The sequence below is a fragment of the Hemiscyllium ocellatum genome, chromosome 7 (genome assembly GCF_020745735.1).
Source record: "Hemiscyllium ocellatum isolate sHemOce1 chromosome 7, sHemOce1.pat.X.cur, whole genome shotgun sequence".
NCBI lineage: Eukaryota > Metazoa > Chordata > Chondrichthyes > Orectolobiformes > Hemiscylliidae > Hemiscyllium > Hemiscyllium ocellatum.
Genome location: NC_083407.1, coordinates 5,096,567 through 5,110,205, shown reverse-complemented (window position 1 = coordinate 5,110,205; position 13,639 = coordinate 5,096,567). Strand labels below are relative to the sequence as shown.

At 43.4% G+C, this 13,639-nt stretch overlaps 1 protein-coding gene across 1 annotated transcript in view; it reads left to right on the top strand.

The window, feature by feature from the left end:
• LOC132817309 (desmin-like) overlaps nt 1–13,639 on the top strand; it is a 167,015-nt gene that overhangs the window by 38,698 nt on the left and 114,678 nt on the right. The window contains exon 3 of the mRNA XM_060827720.1: nt 4,274–4,369. Coding sequence (XP_060683703.1) covers nt 4,274–4,369 — 96 coding nt within the window. The remainder of the gene's footprint in view (nt 1–4,273; nt 4,370–13,639) is intronic.

Genomic DNA, 13,639 nt, shown 5'->3' with positions numbered 1-13,639 from the left:
CCCATTCATCAGCTGAGGGAAGACCGTATGTGGTTATTGACAGGAGGTTTCCTTGCCAGTGTTTAATCTGAAGACATAAGACTTCATGGGTCTGAAGTCAATGTTGAGGACACCTGGAACAATGCCCTCCTGACTGTATACCACTGTTGGGACTGTCCTGCTAGATGAAACCGAGCATATCTAGTGATGGTAATGGTGATGTCTGAAACAATGTCTGTAAGGTATGATTCCGTAAGTATGTCTGTGTCAGGCTGTTGCTTGACTCGTCTGTGAGACAGTTCTCCCAATTTTGGCACTAGCCCTCAGATATTAGTGAGATGGACTTTGCAGGCTCAATAGGACTGTTTCTGCTGTTGCCTTTTCCGGTCCCTAAGTGGATGCTCGGTGATCTATACAGTTTCATTTCTTTGAGACTTTGTAGTAATTGGAACAACTGACTGGCTTGCTTGGCCATTTCAAAGGACAGTTGAGAGTCAACCACATTGCTGTGGGCCTGTGAACTGGACCAAGTGAGGATGGCAGATTTCCTTCCCTGAGGGGTATTAGTGAACCAGATGGATTTTTCCAACAATGGTTTCATGTTCATTGATAGATTCTGAATTCCAGATTTTTTGAAAGAATTGAATTCAAATTCCACCATCAACCATGAGTCAACCCGCGTCCCAGAACATTATCTGAGTTTCTTGAGTAGTCTAACGATAAAACCACTGGGTCATCGCCTCCCTCTATTTATCTTTATCTACCCTGTCTTTCCCTGTTAATGTCCTGAAGACCTCGATTAGATCAGCCTTTAACCTTCTGAATTGTAGACAATTAAGGCCTAATTTGTATAGTCTGACTTCATATCTTAACCCCTGAAGTCCAGGTATTATCCTTATAAACCTCTGCACTCCCTCCAAGGTCAAAATGTCTTTCCTAAGCTGTGATACTTAGATATGCTCACAGTACTGTGTGAGGTCGAATGAGGGCTTTGCTTAACAGCGGCATAATGTTTGCAACCCAGTATTCCAATCCTTCAGATATGAAGTTCTGCATTCCATCAGTCCTTTGGACTGTTTGCTGCACCTATGGCAGCATTTATACAGTTAATCGGAGGGCCCTGAAGAGTATTGCTGAATAAAGAGACCTAGAGGAGCAGGTGCAAAGTTTCTTGAAAATGGAGTCGCAGGTAGACGGGGTGGTGAAGAATGTGTTTGGTACACTTGCCTTCATTGGTCAGAAAACGGAGTGTAGGAGTTGGGACACGATGTTGCCCCTTCATAGGACAGTGGTGAAGCCAGTGTTGGAATACTGTTTACAATTCTGGTCTACAGCAATTCTTTCTACAGGAAGGATGTGGTCAAACTTGAGGGGGTGCAGGAAAGTTTTACACGCATGTTGTCAAGATTAGAGTGTTTCTGTTATAGGTAGAGGCTGAATAGGTTGGGATCTTTTTCCCTGGAGCTTCGGAGTCTGAGGGGTGACCTTATAGATGTTCATAAAACCAGGAGAGGCATGGATGGGGGAGGGGGGGGGAGTCGCTGAGATCTTTTTCCCAGAGTTGGTGGAGTCCAAAACTAGAGGGCATAGATTTAAGGTGAGGGGAAAAATTTATAAAGGATCTAAGGGGTACATTTTTTATGTAGAGCATGATATGTGTGTGGAATGAACTGCTAGAGGAGGTGATGGAGGCTGGTACAGTTATAATATTTAAAAGGCATCAGATGAACAGGAAGGGTTTAGAGAGATATGTGCCAAAATCTGGCAGGTGGGACTAGTTTAGACTGGGATGTCTGGTCAGAGTGGATGCGTTAGACTGAAGGGTTGTTTGACTCTACGGCTGTTTGTGGCATTTTAAAGAGCTGTGCGCCTAAAACTCAAATCCCATTGGACTTTATGCCTTCTGAAAAACACCCTGATCTATCATTTCTCAGCCCGAAATAGATAACTTCAGTCTTGTTTATAATAAAATTCATCTGCCATATCAAAATCCTGCTGCAATTTTAGCCTGTTATCAACACTGTCTGTAATGCTGCCCAATTTTGAGTCATCAGCAAATTTGACTTTTAATGCCACTATCCAAGTCATTAAGGAATATTGTGAATATCTGAGGCCCCAGTACAGATCGCTACTGGACATGAATCATGTCTTGCCAACATGAGTATTTACCCATTATTCCAATTCTCTGTTTCCTGCCACTCAACCATTTTCCTATCCATGTCAATAATTTGCCCTGAATTCAACAGGCTTCCACTTGAGTTCACAGTCTCTTGAGTTGGATTTTATCACAAGTCTTTTGGAAGTCCATATAAACAGCATTAATCTGTTTACCACCTTTGTTGCCTCGTTAAAAAAAACTTCATGATGTTTTGTCAAGCATGACCTACCCTTTATGAATCCATGCTGCGTCTCCCCGATTAAAAGAAATTTTCCAAGGTAATCAGTTACCCTATTCTTGATTACCGACCCCAACAATTTCCCCACCACATATGTCAGGCTAACTGGTCTGTAATTCCCTGGTTTCCCTCTGTCATCCTTCTTAAAGTGTGGTGTGATATGAGCAAATTTGTAATCCAGAGATACACCACCTGAATCCAGGGAACTCTGCCAATGCCCTAGTCATAATCTTTAAATGTGCTCCTTAACACCCGTGCATAGAAACTATCAGAACCTGGATATTTGTCACTTTTCAGTTCCATCAATTTCCTCATTATTCACGATTTACTTAAAGCTAATTTGTTCCTTAGACCCCATACATTTGTATAAAGAACTCTAGTTTTGGCTGTACATTCTATCCTGTCCTTCAGCATGTTTTTATTATTTCTCCCTCCTCAATATACTTTTTAATAATCCCGCCTTGTTTATTAAACTGACCCTGCTTGTTGGTCCTATTAATTTCTTCTCACTTGCTGACTTAAGTTTCCACCTCCCGCCACACTACTTTAAACCCTCCTGAGTGGGTTAGCAAACTTCCCAAAAGGATTTGGTACTCCAGTTTAGGTGCAACTCATCCTTTTTGACAGGGTCTCACCTACCCTAGAAGAGATCTCAACAATCCAGGTATCAGAATTCCTCTCTCCTACAGTAGCTCTTTAGCCATATATTCAACTGTACTATCTTCCTATTTCTATTCTCACTGGATCCAAATCAGCAGCGGGTTTTTGGCAATGATGTCTAGGCTGAAATGAGAAGCAAACAAGCACACAATAACATAGAGCACACTAATATTTTCACCCACACTCAAGACACTTCACATCACCTTGTTGGAGAACTAACTCTGTAAGCATGGGTGGGTTGCGCTTCAGCGGGTCGGTGTGGGCTTGTTGGGCCGAAGGGCCTGTTTCCACACTGTAAGTAATCTAATCTAATCTAAAAAAAAAGCTTCTCCCTGTCCACCTGCAAGTCCTCAGCTTGGTGATACATGGAAATGATATCCTTCAAAGTGTTAAGTTAGAGATTCAGAGGAACTTGGTTTCGATATTTGCATTGTAACCAGCATGTAGCGTTGGTGAACCAAACTCCCAGCCATTGGCATAGAGTTCCATAGCTCTGTTTGAAGTCTAATAAGCCTGTAAAAAAAATCTGAATGGAATAGTCCAAAGGCAGACTGTTGTCTAAATATATTGTCTTTCTGTAATCTGCTTTAAACAACTGGTGCCAAATGTAGTGCTTTGCATTCCATCGGACTCTACCACATAAGTCATGAGTGAGACCCTGAAATGTGGCTGCACAGGTCTCTGTAGTTTTGCACATGTCCCCTGGAGAATAGTTTGATTTCCACTCTGGTTTTGCTGTAGAGTGTGTACGTAGCACAGGGGACAGCCATAACACCAAATTGAACACCTCAACATAAGCTATTATCTTATGAGATGGAAGATTTTCATTGTGGATGTACACTTTTAAATAGCATTAATGTTATGATTAGAAATTACTTGTGTGAGTGGGATAGAAATAATCTTTTACACTTATGAATTTTTAAAATCCTGTTAAATTATTCTTAGCTTTTCTCATTGAATTTCCATTATCACATGAAATGCATTATGAATTAAATGTCTGAAATTTATGTTGTGATATAGTTGGGAAATGGGTGAAGCTTTAAGCTGTTAGATTGTTTGATTGTTTTCACAAGTCTGTAGTTCTGACAAAGCTTGTGAAATGGTTAATGTAATGCTTGTCTCTACAATTATTCTCAATATATGAAAATTATTATTGGGTGTAAAATTAGTTCAGTTGTTGTTTCCATATTTGTCCTTTTTAATTGAAACATACTAATTCTGTGAAATTGAACTTACAGAAAAGTGATGAAACTAATGTAGCAGTCGATAAACTTCAACGTAAGGTTAAAATGATGGAAATACAGCTCTCACAACTGGAGGATATACGTGATCAAGTGAGTACAAGAAGAAAAGGACATGCTATGTATCTGTAGGGACTAATATCACGTAATTGAAAGCACTCATTCTCTCATAATAATTGAATAAGGATTAGGTTAGTACTTTTTAACATTTTTCAAATGATTTTTCAGCAGTAAAGAACCAGAATTAGCATTGGCTAATCATCAATCTTTCTTTAATTTAAGCTGGCAGTTTAACTAAGGCTAGAATTTTATGGTCGCACTGTTTTACAACATATTTTATATCCCTTCTTAGGAGTACACCTATAATGTTATGTTAACAGGGCTCAATTGAGCCATTAAAATTGCTTCTAAGATAGAATATTGTATAAAATGTCCCGTTGTTGCCTTGAAGTTTACTTTAAGTTTCCTTATCTCTCTATTTCCCCTTATCAGATACTAAGGCTCCAAGCCTCCTTTCAAAAAGGTCCTGCTCATATTTACCATTGTCCAAGTTTATGCTGTCTAATCAAACTATTGAAACATGAGCATTTTACTGGAGACTCAGAATTGGCCGAGATCAGACAAGATTATCGACTAGACTTTTTTTAATAGCTGAAAAGAAACGATTCTGCAAAGGCATAATGTCACACAATACTGGTGCTGGTGTGGATAGACTCTCTTGATACGTTGTTTGCATGACTTATGACTCCTTTGGAAATTCAGAAACCACACTGCAGTGGCGAATTCTTGCCCACAGCTGGTGTCACCACTTTTCATTAACTTAAGTTTCCAATTTGTTGGGTTTGAAGTTGAGGATGGTAAATGGCTCAATGGTTAGCACTGCAGCCTCCTAGTGCCAGGGCCCCAGGTTTACTTCCAGACTTGGGTAACTACAGAGGACTCATGTAGTGAGGCAATATGGGTAGAACTCAGGAATAGGAATGTTCAAATAACAATGTTGGGGCTATACTGCAGGCCCCCTAACAGGGAATGTGTAAACAGATGTTGGAAAGATGTAAAAACAGGCAAGGTTGTAGTGATGGATGACTTTAACTTCTCCTATATTGACTGGGACTCACTTCATGTTAGGGGATTGAATGAGGCAGAATTTGCTAAGGACCATTCAAGAGGGTTTCTTGACACAGTATGTAAACAGTCCAGGGCAAAAGTGAGGACTGCAGATGCTGGAAATCAGAGTCTAGATTAGAGTGATGCTGGAAAAGCACAGCCAGTCCGGCAGCACCCGAGGAGCAGGAAAATCAACATTTTGGGCAAAAGCCCTTCATCAGGACTTCAACATTCCAAGTAGGAAAGGGGTTATACTGGACCTGGCTTTGGGAAGTGAGCCTGGCCAGGTGCGTGAAGTCTCAATGGTGGAGCATTTCTGAAGTAGTGATCATAATACTGAGAGTTTTAAGGTGCTCATAGATAGGCATTATAGCAATCCTAGGGTGAAGGTGTTCAGTTGGAAGAAGGCGAGCAATAACAATATTAGGCAGAATCCTGATTGGAGGCGACTGTTGGAGTGTACATCGGAGGTGCAGGAGTATTTCAGATGGCAGTTGGTAAGAGTTTAGCGGAGGCATGTTCCTGTGAGAATGAAGGATAGATGTGGCTAATTATGTGAACCTTGAATGACCAGGGACGTTATGACCTTGGTCGAAAGGAAAAGGAAGTATACATAAGATCTAGGAAGATGGGAACTGATGAAGCCCTTTGAAATATACAAGGAAAGTAGGAAAGAACTTAAACAAGGAATTGGAAGGACTAAAAGGAGTCATGAACATAGAATTGTACGCACAGGAATAGGCCTTTCGGCTCACGATGTTGTGCCAGACGTGATGCCAAATGAAACTAATTCATTCTGCCTGCTTTTGGCCTATATCCCTCCATTTCTTGCATATTAACATACTTACTTAAAAGTCCCTTAAATGCCCTTATCGCATCTGCCTCCACCACTATCCTGGCTCCTGCCATTCTCCATGTAAAAGACTTGCCCTTCACGTTTCCTTTGAACTTTCCCCCTCTCACCTTAAATGCATGCCCCTTAGTATTAGTTATTTCAATTTTAAGAAAAATAGTCTGACTTTCAACCCAAATCTATGCATCTCATAATTTTGTTGACTCCTATCAGGTCTCCTCTCACCTTCTCTGCTCAAGAGAAAGCAACCCAAGTTTTTCTAGCCTCTCCTTATAGCTCATACCCTCTAATCCAGGCAGCATCCAGATAAACTATTCTGCACCCTCTCCAAAGCTTTCACATCCTTTCTGTAACGTGGCAACCAGAATTGAACGCAATACTCGAAGTGTGGCCTCACCAAAGTCTTATAAATCTGCAACATGACATCCTGACTCTTGTTCTCAATTCCCCAACCAATAAAGGTAAGCACACCATACAACTTCTTTCTCACCCTACCTACTTGTGTAGCCACTTGAACCTCAAGGTCCTTCTGTACACCAATGCTTTTCAGAGTCATGCCATTGACTGTATACTTTTCTTAATGTTTGATCTCCCAAAGTGCAGCACTTTATACTTAGCGGAATTAAACTTTGCCTATATCTGCAACTGACCTGTATCCCGCTGTAAAGTTGTACACTTTCACAACTCCACCATTCGTTGTATCATCTGCAAACTTACCAGCCCACCCATTTACATTTTCATCTAAGGTATTTACAAATATCACAAACTGCAAAGGTCCTAGTACAGATAACCATGCAACACCTCTACACCACTAATCATGGGCTTCCAGCCTTGAAAAATAACCTTCCACCACTACCCTCTGTCTCCTAAGGGCAAGCCAGTTCTGAATCTACACTGTCAAGTCATCATGGATCCTGTGTATTTTAATCTTCTACATGAACCTACCATGAAGGATCTTGTCGAAAGCTTTACTAAATTCCATGTAAATAGCATCCATTGCTCTATGCTCATTGATCACCTTCGTCATAACCTTGAAAAATTCAATCAAGTTAGTAAGACATGACCTGCCCTGCACAAAGCCATGCTGACTGTCCCTAACAAGGCTATGCTTTTCCAATGTGCATAAATCTATCCCTAAGAATTCTGTTCAATAGCTTCCTAACCACCGAGGTGAGACTCACCGTTCAGTAGTTTCCTGGACTATTCCCATTTCGTTTCTTGAACAGAGGAAGAACATGAGCTACTCGCTAGTCCTCCGGGACCTCTCCATTGCCTAGCAAGGATGCAAAGATCTTGGTCAAGGACCCAACAATCTTCTCTCTTGCTCATCTCAGAAACCTGGAGTAGTTACCATCAGGCCCCGGGGAATTATCCACTTTAATGCTTTTCAAGAGATTCAACACCAGTTCTTTTTGGATCTCAAAATGCCTTAGCATATGAGCACAAAAAGCTTACTATGCTCCATATCCTCCTCCTGGTTGAATATCAATGCAAAATGCTCATTTAGGATTTCACCCACTTCCTTTGCTTCCAAGCCCAAGTTTCCTCCTTTATCCTTGAGTGGTCCTACCTTCTTCCTAGTTATCCTCTTGTTTTTAATGTCTATAGACTGCCTTGGGGATTCTCTTTAACTTTACTTGCCAATGCCATTTCATGGCCCCTTGTTCTCCTGATTCCCTTCTTGAGTACTTTCCTGCTTATATTCCTCATGGGCCCTGTCCAATTTTAACTTTCTAAACCTGACATGTACTTCTTCTTTCTTTTTGACTAAATTCACAACCTCCTTTGTTATTGAAAGATCCCTTACTATGCCATCCTTGTTCTTCCTCCTTACTGGAACATGTGTCATGAAAAGTCATTAGCAAACAGAAATAAGGACAATCCCAATACATATATAAAAAGCAAGAGGGTAGCCAGGGAAAAGGTTGGTCCACTCAAGAACAAAGCAGAGAAGCTACGTATGGAGCTAAAAGAGGTAGGTGAGGTCCTAAACTAATACTTTGTGTCTGTATTCACCAAAGAGAAGGAATTGGTGGAGAATGGTCTCGGGAAAAGGACAGTGAAATTTCTAAGCCAACTGCTATTAAAAAGGAAGAGGTATTGTGCATCTTAAAAGTATTAAGGTCGATAAGTCCTTAGGTTCTGAGGGGATCAATCTCAGAATATTGAGTGAGGCAAGAGAACAAATTGCTGGAGTATTGACAGTTACCTTTGTATCGTCTTTGGCCACAGGTAAGGGCCCAGAGGACTGGAGAATAGGCAATGTTGTACCATTGCCCAAGAAGGGTTGCAGGGGTAAAGATTAAGGTGAAAAAATTAACAGGGGTAAGATCTGTATGCATTTAGAAGCAAAGGGACCTATTAGCAATGGTAAGCATGGCCTAGTACAGTGGAGGTTGTGCCCCACTAACTTTATCAAGTTTTTTGAGAAGTGACAAAGATGATTGATGAGGGAAAAGCGGTTGATATTGACATCGACTTCAGTAAAGCCTTTGACAACATCCCTCATGGCAGGCTGGTACAAAAGGTGAAGTCTCATGGTATCAGTGGTGAGCTGTCAAGATGCATACACAACTGGCTTAGTCTTAGGAAACAAAACCTAGCAGTAGAAAAATGCTTTTCAGAATGGAGGGTTGTGACCAGTGGTGTTTCACAGGGACCAGTGGTGGCACCTCTGCTGTTCATGGTTTACACAAATGATTTGGAAGAGAACATGGTTGGTCAAATTAGTACATTTGTGGACAATACTTAGAGCAGTACAGCATAGTACAGGGTCTTCAGCCTTCGATGTCGTGCTGGCCTTTTATCCTACTCTAAAATCAGACTAACCTACATATCCTTCGTTGTACCCATAACTTCCATGTGCCTATCCAAGAGTCACTTAAATGTCCCCAATGGATCTGACTCTACCACCACTGCTGGTATTGCAAACCACGCATCCACCACTCTGTGCAAATAACCTACCTCTGACATCTCCCCTTAACATTCCTCCAATTACCTTAAAATTATGCCCCCTTGTGATAGACAATTCCGCCCTGGGACAAAGTCTCTGGCTATCCACTCTATCTATGTCTCTCACATCTTGTATACCTCTATCACACCACCTCTCATTCTCCTTCTCTCCAGTGAGAAATGCCTGAGCTCCCTCAACCTTTCTTCATAAGACATGCCCTCCAGTCCAGGCAGTATCCTGGCAAATCTCCTCTGCACCTTCTCGAAAGCTTCCATATCCTGCATATAATAAGATGACCAGAACTGAACACAATATTCCAAGTGAAGTATAACCAGGGCTCTATAAAGCTGCAGCATAACCTCTTGGTTCTTAAAGTCAATTCCCCTGCTAATGAAAGCCAACACACCATATGCATTGTTAACAGTCCTATCAACTTGGGTGGAAACTTTGGGGGATCTATAGACATGGACCGCAAGATCCCTCTGTTCCTCCACACTGCCAAGAATCTTGCCTTTAACCCTGTATTCTGTCTTTAAATTTGACCATCTAAAATGAATCACTTCCCACTTTTCCAAGTTGAGCTCCATCTACCACTTCTCAGCCCAACTCTGGATCCTGTCAATGTCCCATTGCAACCTACAACAGCCTTCCACATTATGCACAACTCCACCTATCTTTGTGTCATCGGCAAAGTTACTAACCCATCCTTCCACTTCCTCATCCAAGCTATTAATAAAATCATAAAGAGCAGAAGTCCCAGAACCGTTCCCTGTGGAGCGTCACTGGTCACCGAGCTCCAGGCTGAGTACTTACAATCTACCACCACCACCTGACTTCTATGGGCCAACCAATTCTGTATCCACATAGCCAGATTTCCCTGTATCCTATGCTTCCTTACTTTCTGAATGAGCCTACCATGGTGAACCTTATCAAATGTCTCGCTAAAATCCATATACACCATATCCACTTCTCAACTTCCATGAACATGTTTGTAACCTCCACTTCAGTAAGGTTTGTGAGGCATGACTTCTTCCTCACAAAACCATTCTGACTACCTCGAATCAAACTATAGTTTTCCAACTAATCATAAATCCTGTCTGTCAGAATTTTCTCAATTATTTTGCCCAACACAGACGTGGGACTGACTGGTCTGTAATTCTCAGGATTACGCTGTCAGAGAATTGTCCAATTACAAATAGAGGCCACACACCGATCTTGTGTAATTGACGAATAGTGGTTTATTTCTCATGATATTGTGGGGAAGAGAAATTGACAGGACTAATACAGAATGGACACTCTACACAGTTAAGTCAAGGATTCTCTTCCCCGAGCTGCAGATACAGACAGTTTTTATAATGTTACAGTGGTGTAGTGTTAATTACAAGACAATATGAATTAAATTACGTTCAATGGATAACAATCGGTTGTCTGGTAGTAGTAATCAGGTGATAATTGTAACAGGAGGTTCTGTTCCTCTATTAGAGCAGGTGCTAATGTCCAGTATCCTGGTTTCACTGGGTCTGAAGGGTGGTGTGCATTCTTGTCAGGTATCTGTCTGCCATTCAGTCTAGGTAGGCTTTGTAAGGCTTCAATACCTGAGGAGACTGGGGATGTTATTGTGAGGTAGGAAGTCTGTTATCAGAACATATAAGGAGTGTTTTTTTTTCCTTTTTATCGGTCTGGAAGCTGTCTTGTTCTGGTATTGTCTTGTTTTGCTGTTTAGCCCTGAGCTGGTTGTGGTCAAGTTGAGATACTATGGGTATGCTCTGTTTAGCTAAGAGTAAAAAATGAGGTCTGCAGATGCTGGAGATCACAGCTGCAAATGTGTTGCTGGTCAAAGCACAGCAGGTTAGGCAGCATCTCAGGAATAGAGAACAGACATAGTTTCTGTGAACAAGTAGTGGGCAGGCAATGGTTTATTTTTCTCTCACAAAGTCCTGTTCTCTTTCTTGAACTAGGGACTAACATTTGCCACCCTCCAATCATCTGGAACTACTCCAGTGGACAGTGAGGATGCAGAGATCACCGCCAAAGGCACAGCAATCTCTTCCCTCGCTTCTTGTAGTAACCTTGGGTATATCCCGTCTGGCCCATCTATTCTTTCAGGACATCTTCCTTCCTAACATCAACCTGTTTGAGCATATCATTCTGTTTCACCGTGTCCTTAGAAATGCCAAAGTCCCTCTCAGTAGTGAATACTGAAGCAAATATTCATTAAGGATCTCCATTACCTCCTTGGACTCCAGGTGCAAGTTCTCTCCACTAATCCTGATCGACCCTACCCTAACTGACTATCCTCTTGTTCCTCACATAAGTGCAGAATGCCTGAGAGTTTTCCTTAATCCTACTCATTAAAGCTTTTTCATGCCCCTTTTTAGCTCTCCTCAGTCCATTCTTCATTTCCTTCCTGGCTATTTTGTAACTCTCTAGAGTCCTGTCTGATCCTTGCCTCATCAACCTTAAGTAAGCTTCCTCTTCCTCATGATTAGATGTTCCACGTTCTGGATTAGTGGTCCTGGAAGAGCACAGCAATTCAGGCAGCATCCAAGGTGCAGAGAAATCGATGTTTCGGGCAAAAGCCCTTCATCAGGAATAAAGGCAGAGGGCCTGAAGCGTGGAGAGATAAGCTGGAGGAGGGTGGGGGTGGGGAGAAAGTAGCATAGAGTACAACAGGTGAGTGGGGGAGGGGATGAAGGTGTTAGGTCAAGGACGAGAGGGTGGAGTGGATAGGTGGAAAAGGAGATAGGCAGGTAGGACAAGTCCGGACAAGTCATGGGGACAGTGCTGAGCTGGAAGTTTGGAACTAGGGTGAGGTGGGGGAAGGGGAAATGAGGAAACTGTTGAAGTCCACATTGATGCCCTGGGGTTGAAGTGTTCCGAGGCGGAAGATGAGGCGTTCTTCCTCCAGGCGTCTGGTGGTGAGGGAGCGGCGGTGAAGGAGGCCCAGGACCTCCATGTCCTTGGCAGAGTGGGAGGGGGAGTTGAAATGTTGGGCCACGGGGCGGTGTGGTTGATTGGTGCAGGTGTTCTGGAGATGTTCCCTAAAGCGCTCTGCTAGGAGGCGCCCAGTCTCCCCAATGTAGAGGAGACCGCATCGGGAGCAACGGATACAATAAATGATATTGGTGGATGTGCAGGTAAAATTTTGATGGATGTGGAAGGCTCCTTTAGAGCCTTGGATAGAGGTGAGGGAGGTGGTGTGGGCATGTGTTTTACAGTTCCTGCAGTGGTAGGGCAAAGTGCCAGGATGGGAGGGTGGGTTGTAGGGGGGCATGGACCTGACCAGGTAGTCACGGAGGGAACGGTCTTTGTGGAAGGCAGAAAGGGGTGGGGAGGGAAATATATCCCTGGTGGTGGGGTCTTTTTGGAGGTGGCGGAAATGTTGGCGGATGATTTGGCTTAGGCGAAGGTTGGTAGGATGGAACGTGAGCACCAGGGGCGTTCTGTCCTGTTGGAGGGGTGGGGTCTGAGGGCGGAGGTACGGGATGTGGACGAGATGCATTGGAGGGCACCTTTAACCACGTGGGAAGGGAAATTGCGGTCTCTAAAGAAGGAGGCCATCTGGTGTGTTCTGTGGTGGAACTGGTCCTCCTGGGAGCAGATACGGCGGTGGTGGAGGAATTGGGAATACGGGATGGCATTTTTGCAAGAGGTAGGGTGGGAAGAGGTGTAATCCAGGTAGCTGTGGGAGTCAGTGGATTTGTAAAAAATGTCAGTGTCAAGTCGGTTGTCATTAATGGAGATGGAGAGGTCCAGGAAGGGGAGGGAGGTGTCAGAGATGGTCCAGGTAAATTTAAGGTCAGGGTGGAATGTGTTGGTGAAGTTGATGAATTGCTCAACCTCCTCGCGGGAGCACGAGGTGGCGCTAATGCAGTCATCAATGTAGCGGAGGAAGAGGTGGGGAGTGGTGCCGGTGTAATTACATGTTCTACATAGCCAACGAAGAGACAGGCATAGCTGGGGACCATACGTGTGCCCATGGCTACCCCTTTGGTCTGGAGGAAGTGGGAGGATTCAAAGAAGAAATTTTTAAGGGTGAGGACCAGTTCGGCCAAACGAATGGGAATGTCGGTGGAAGGGTACTGTTGGGGATGGGTACAGTCTGGGAACCCCGCACTGCCCGGTTCTACCTTCTTCCCAAGATCCACAAGTCTGACCACCCTGGCCGAGCCATTGTCTCAGCATGCTCCTGCCCCACTGAACTCATCTCTACCTACCTCGACACTGTCCTATCCCCCCAGTCCAGGAATTCCCCTCATACATTCGAGACACCACCCACGCCCTCCTCCTCCTCCAAGACTTCCGTTTCCCCAGCCCCCAACGCCTCATCTTCACCATGGATATCCAATCCCTCTACACCTCCATCCGCCATGACCAGGGCATCCAGGCCCTCCGTTTTTTCCTCTCCAGACGTCCCCAACAGTCCCCTTCCACCGACACTCTTACTGGG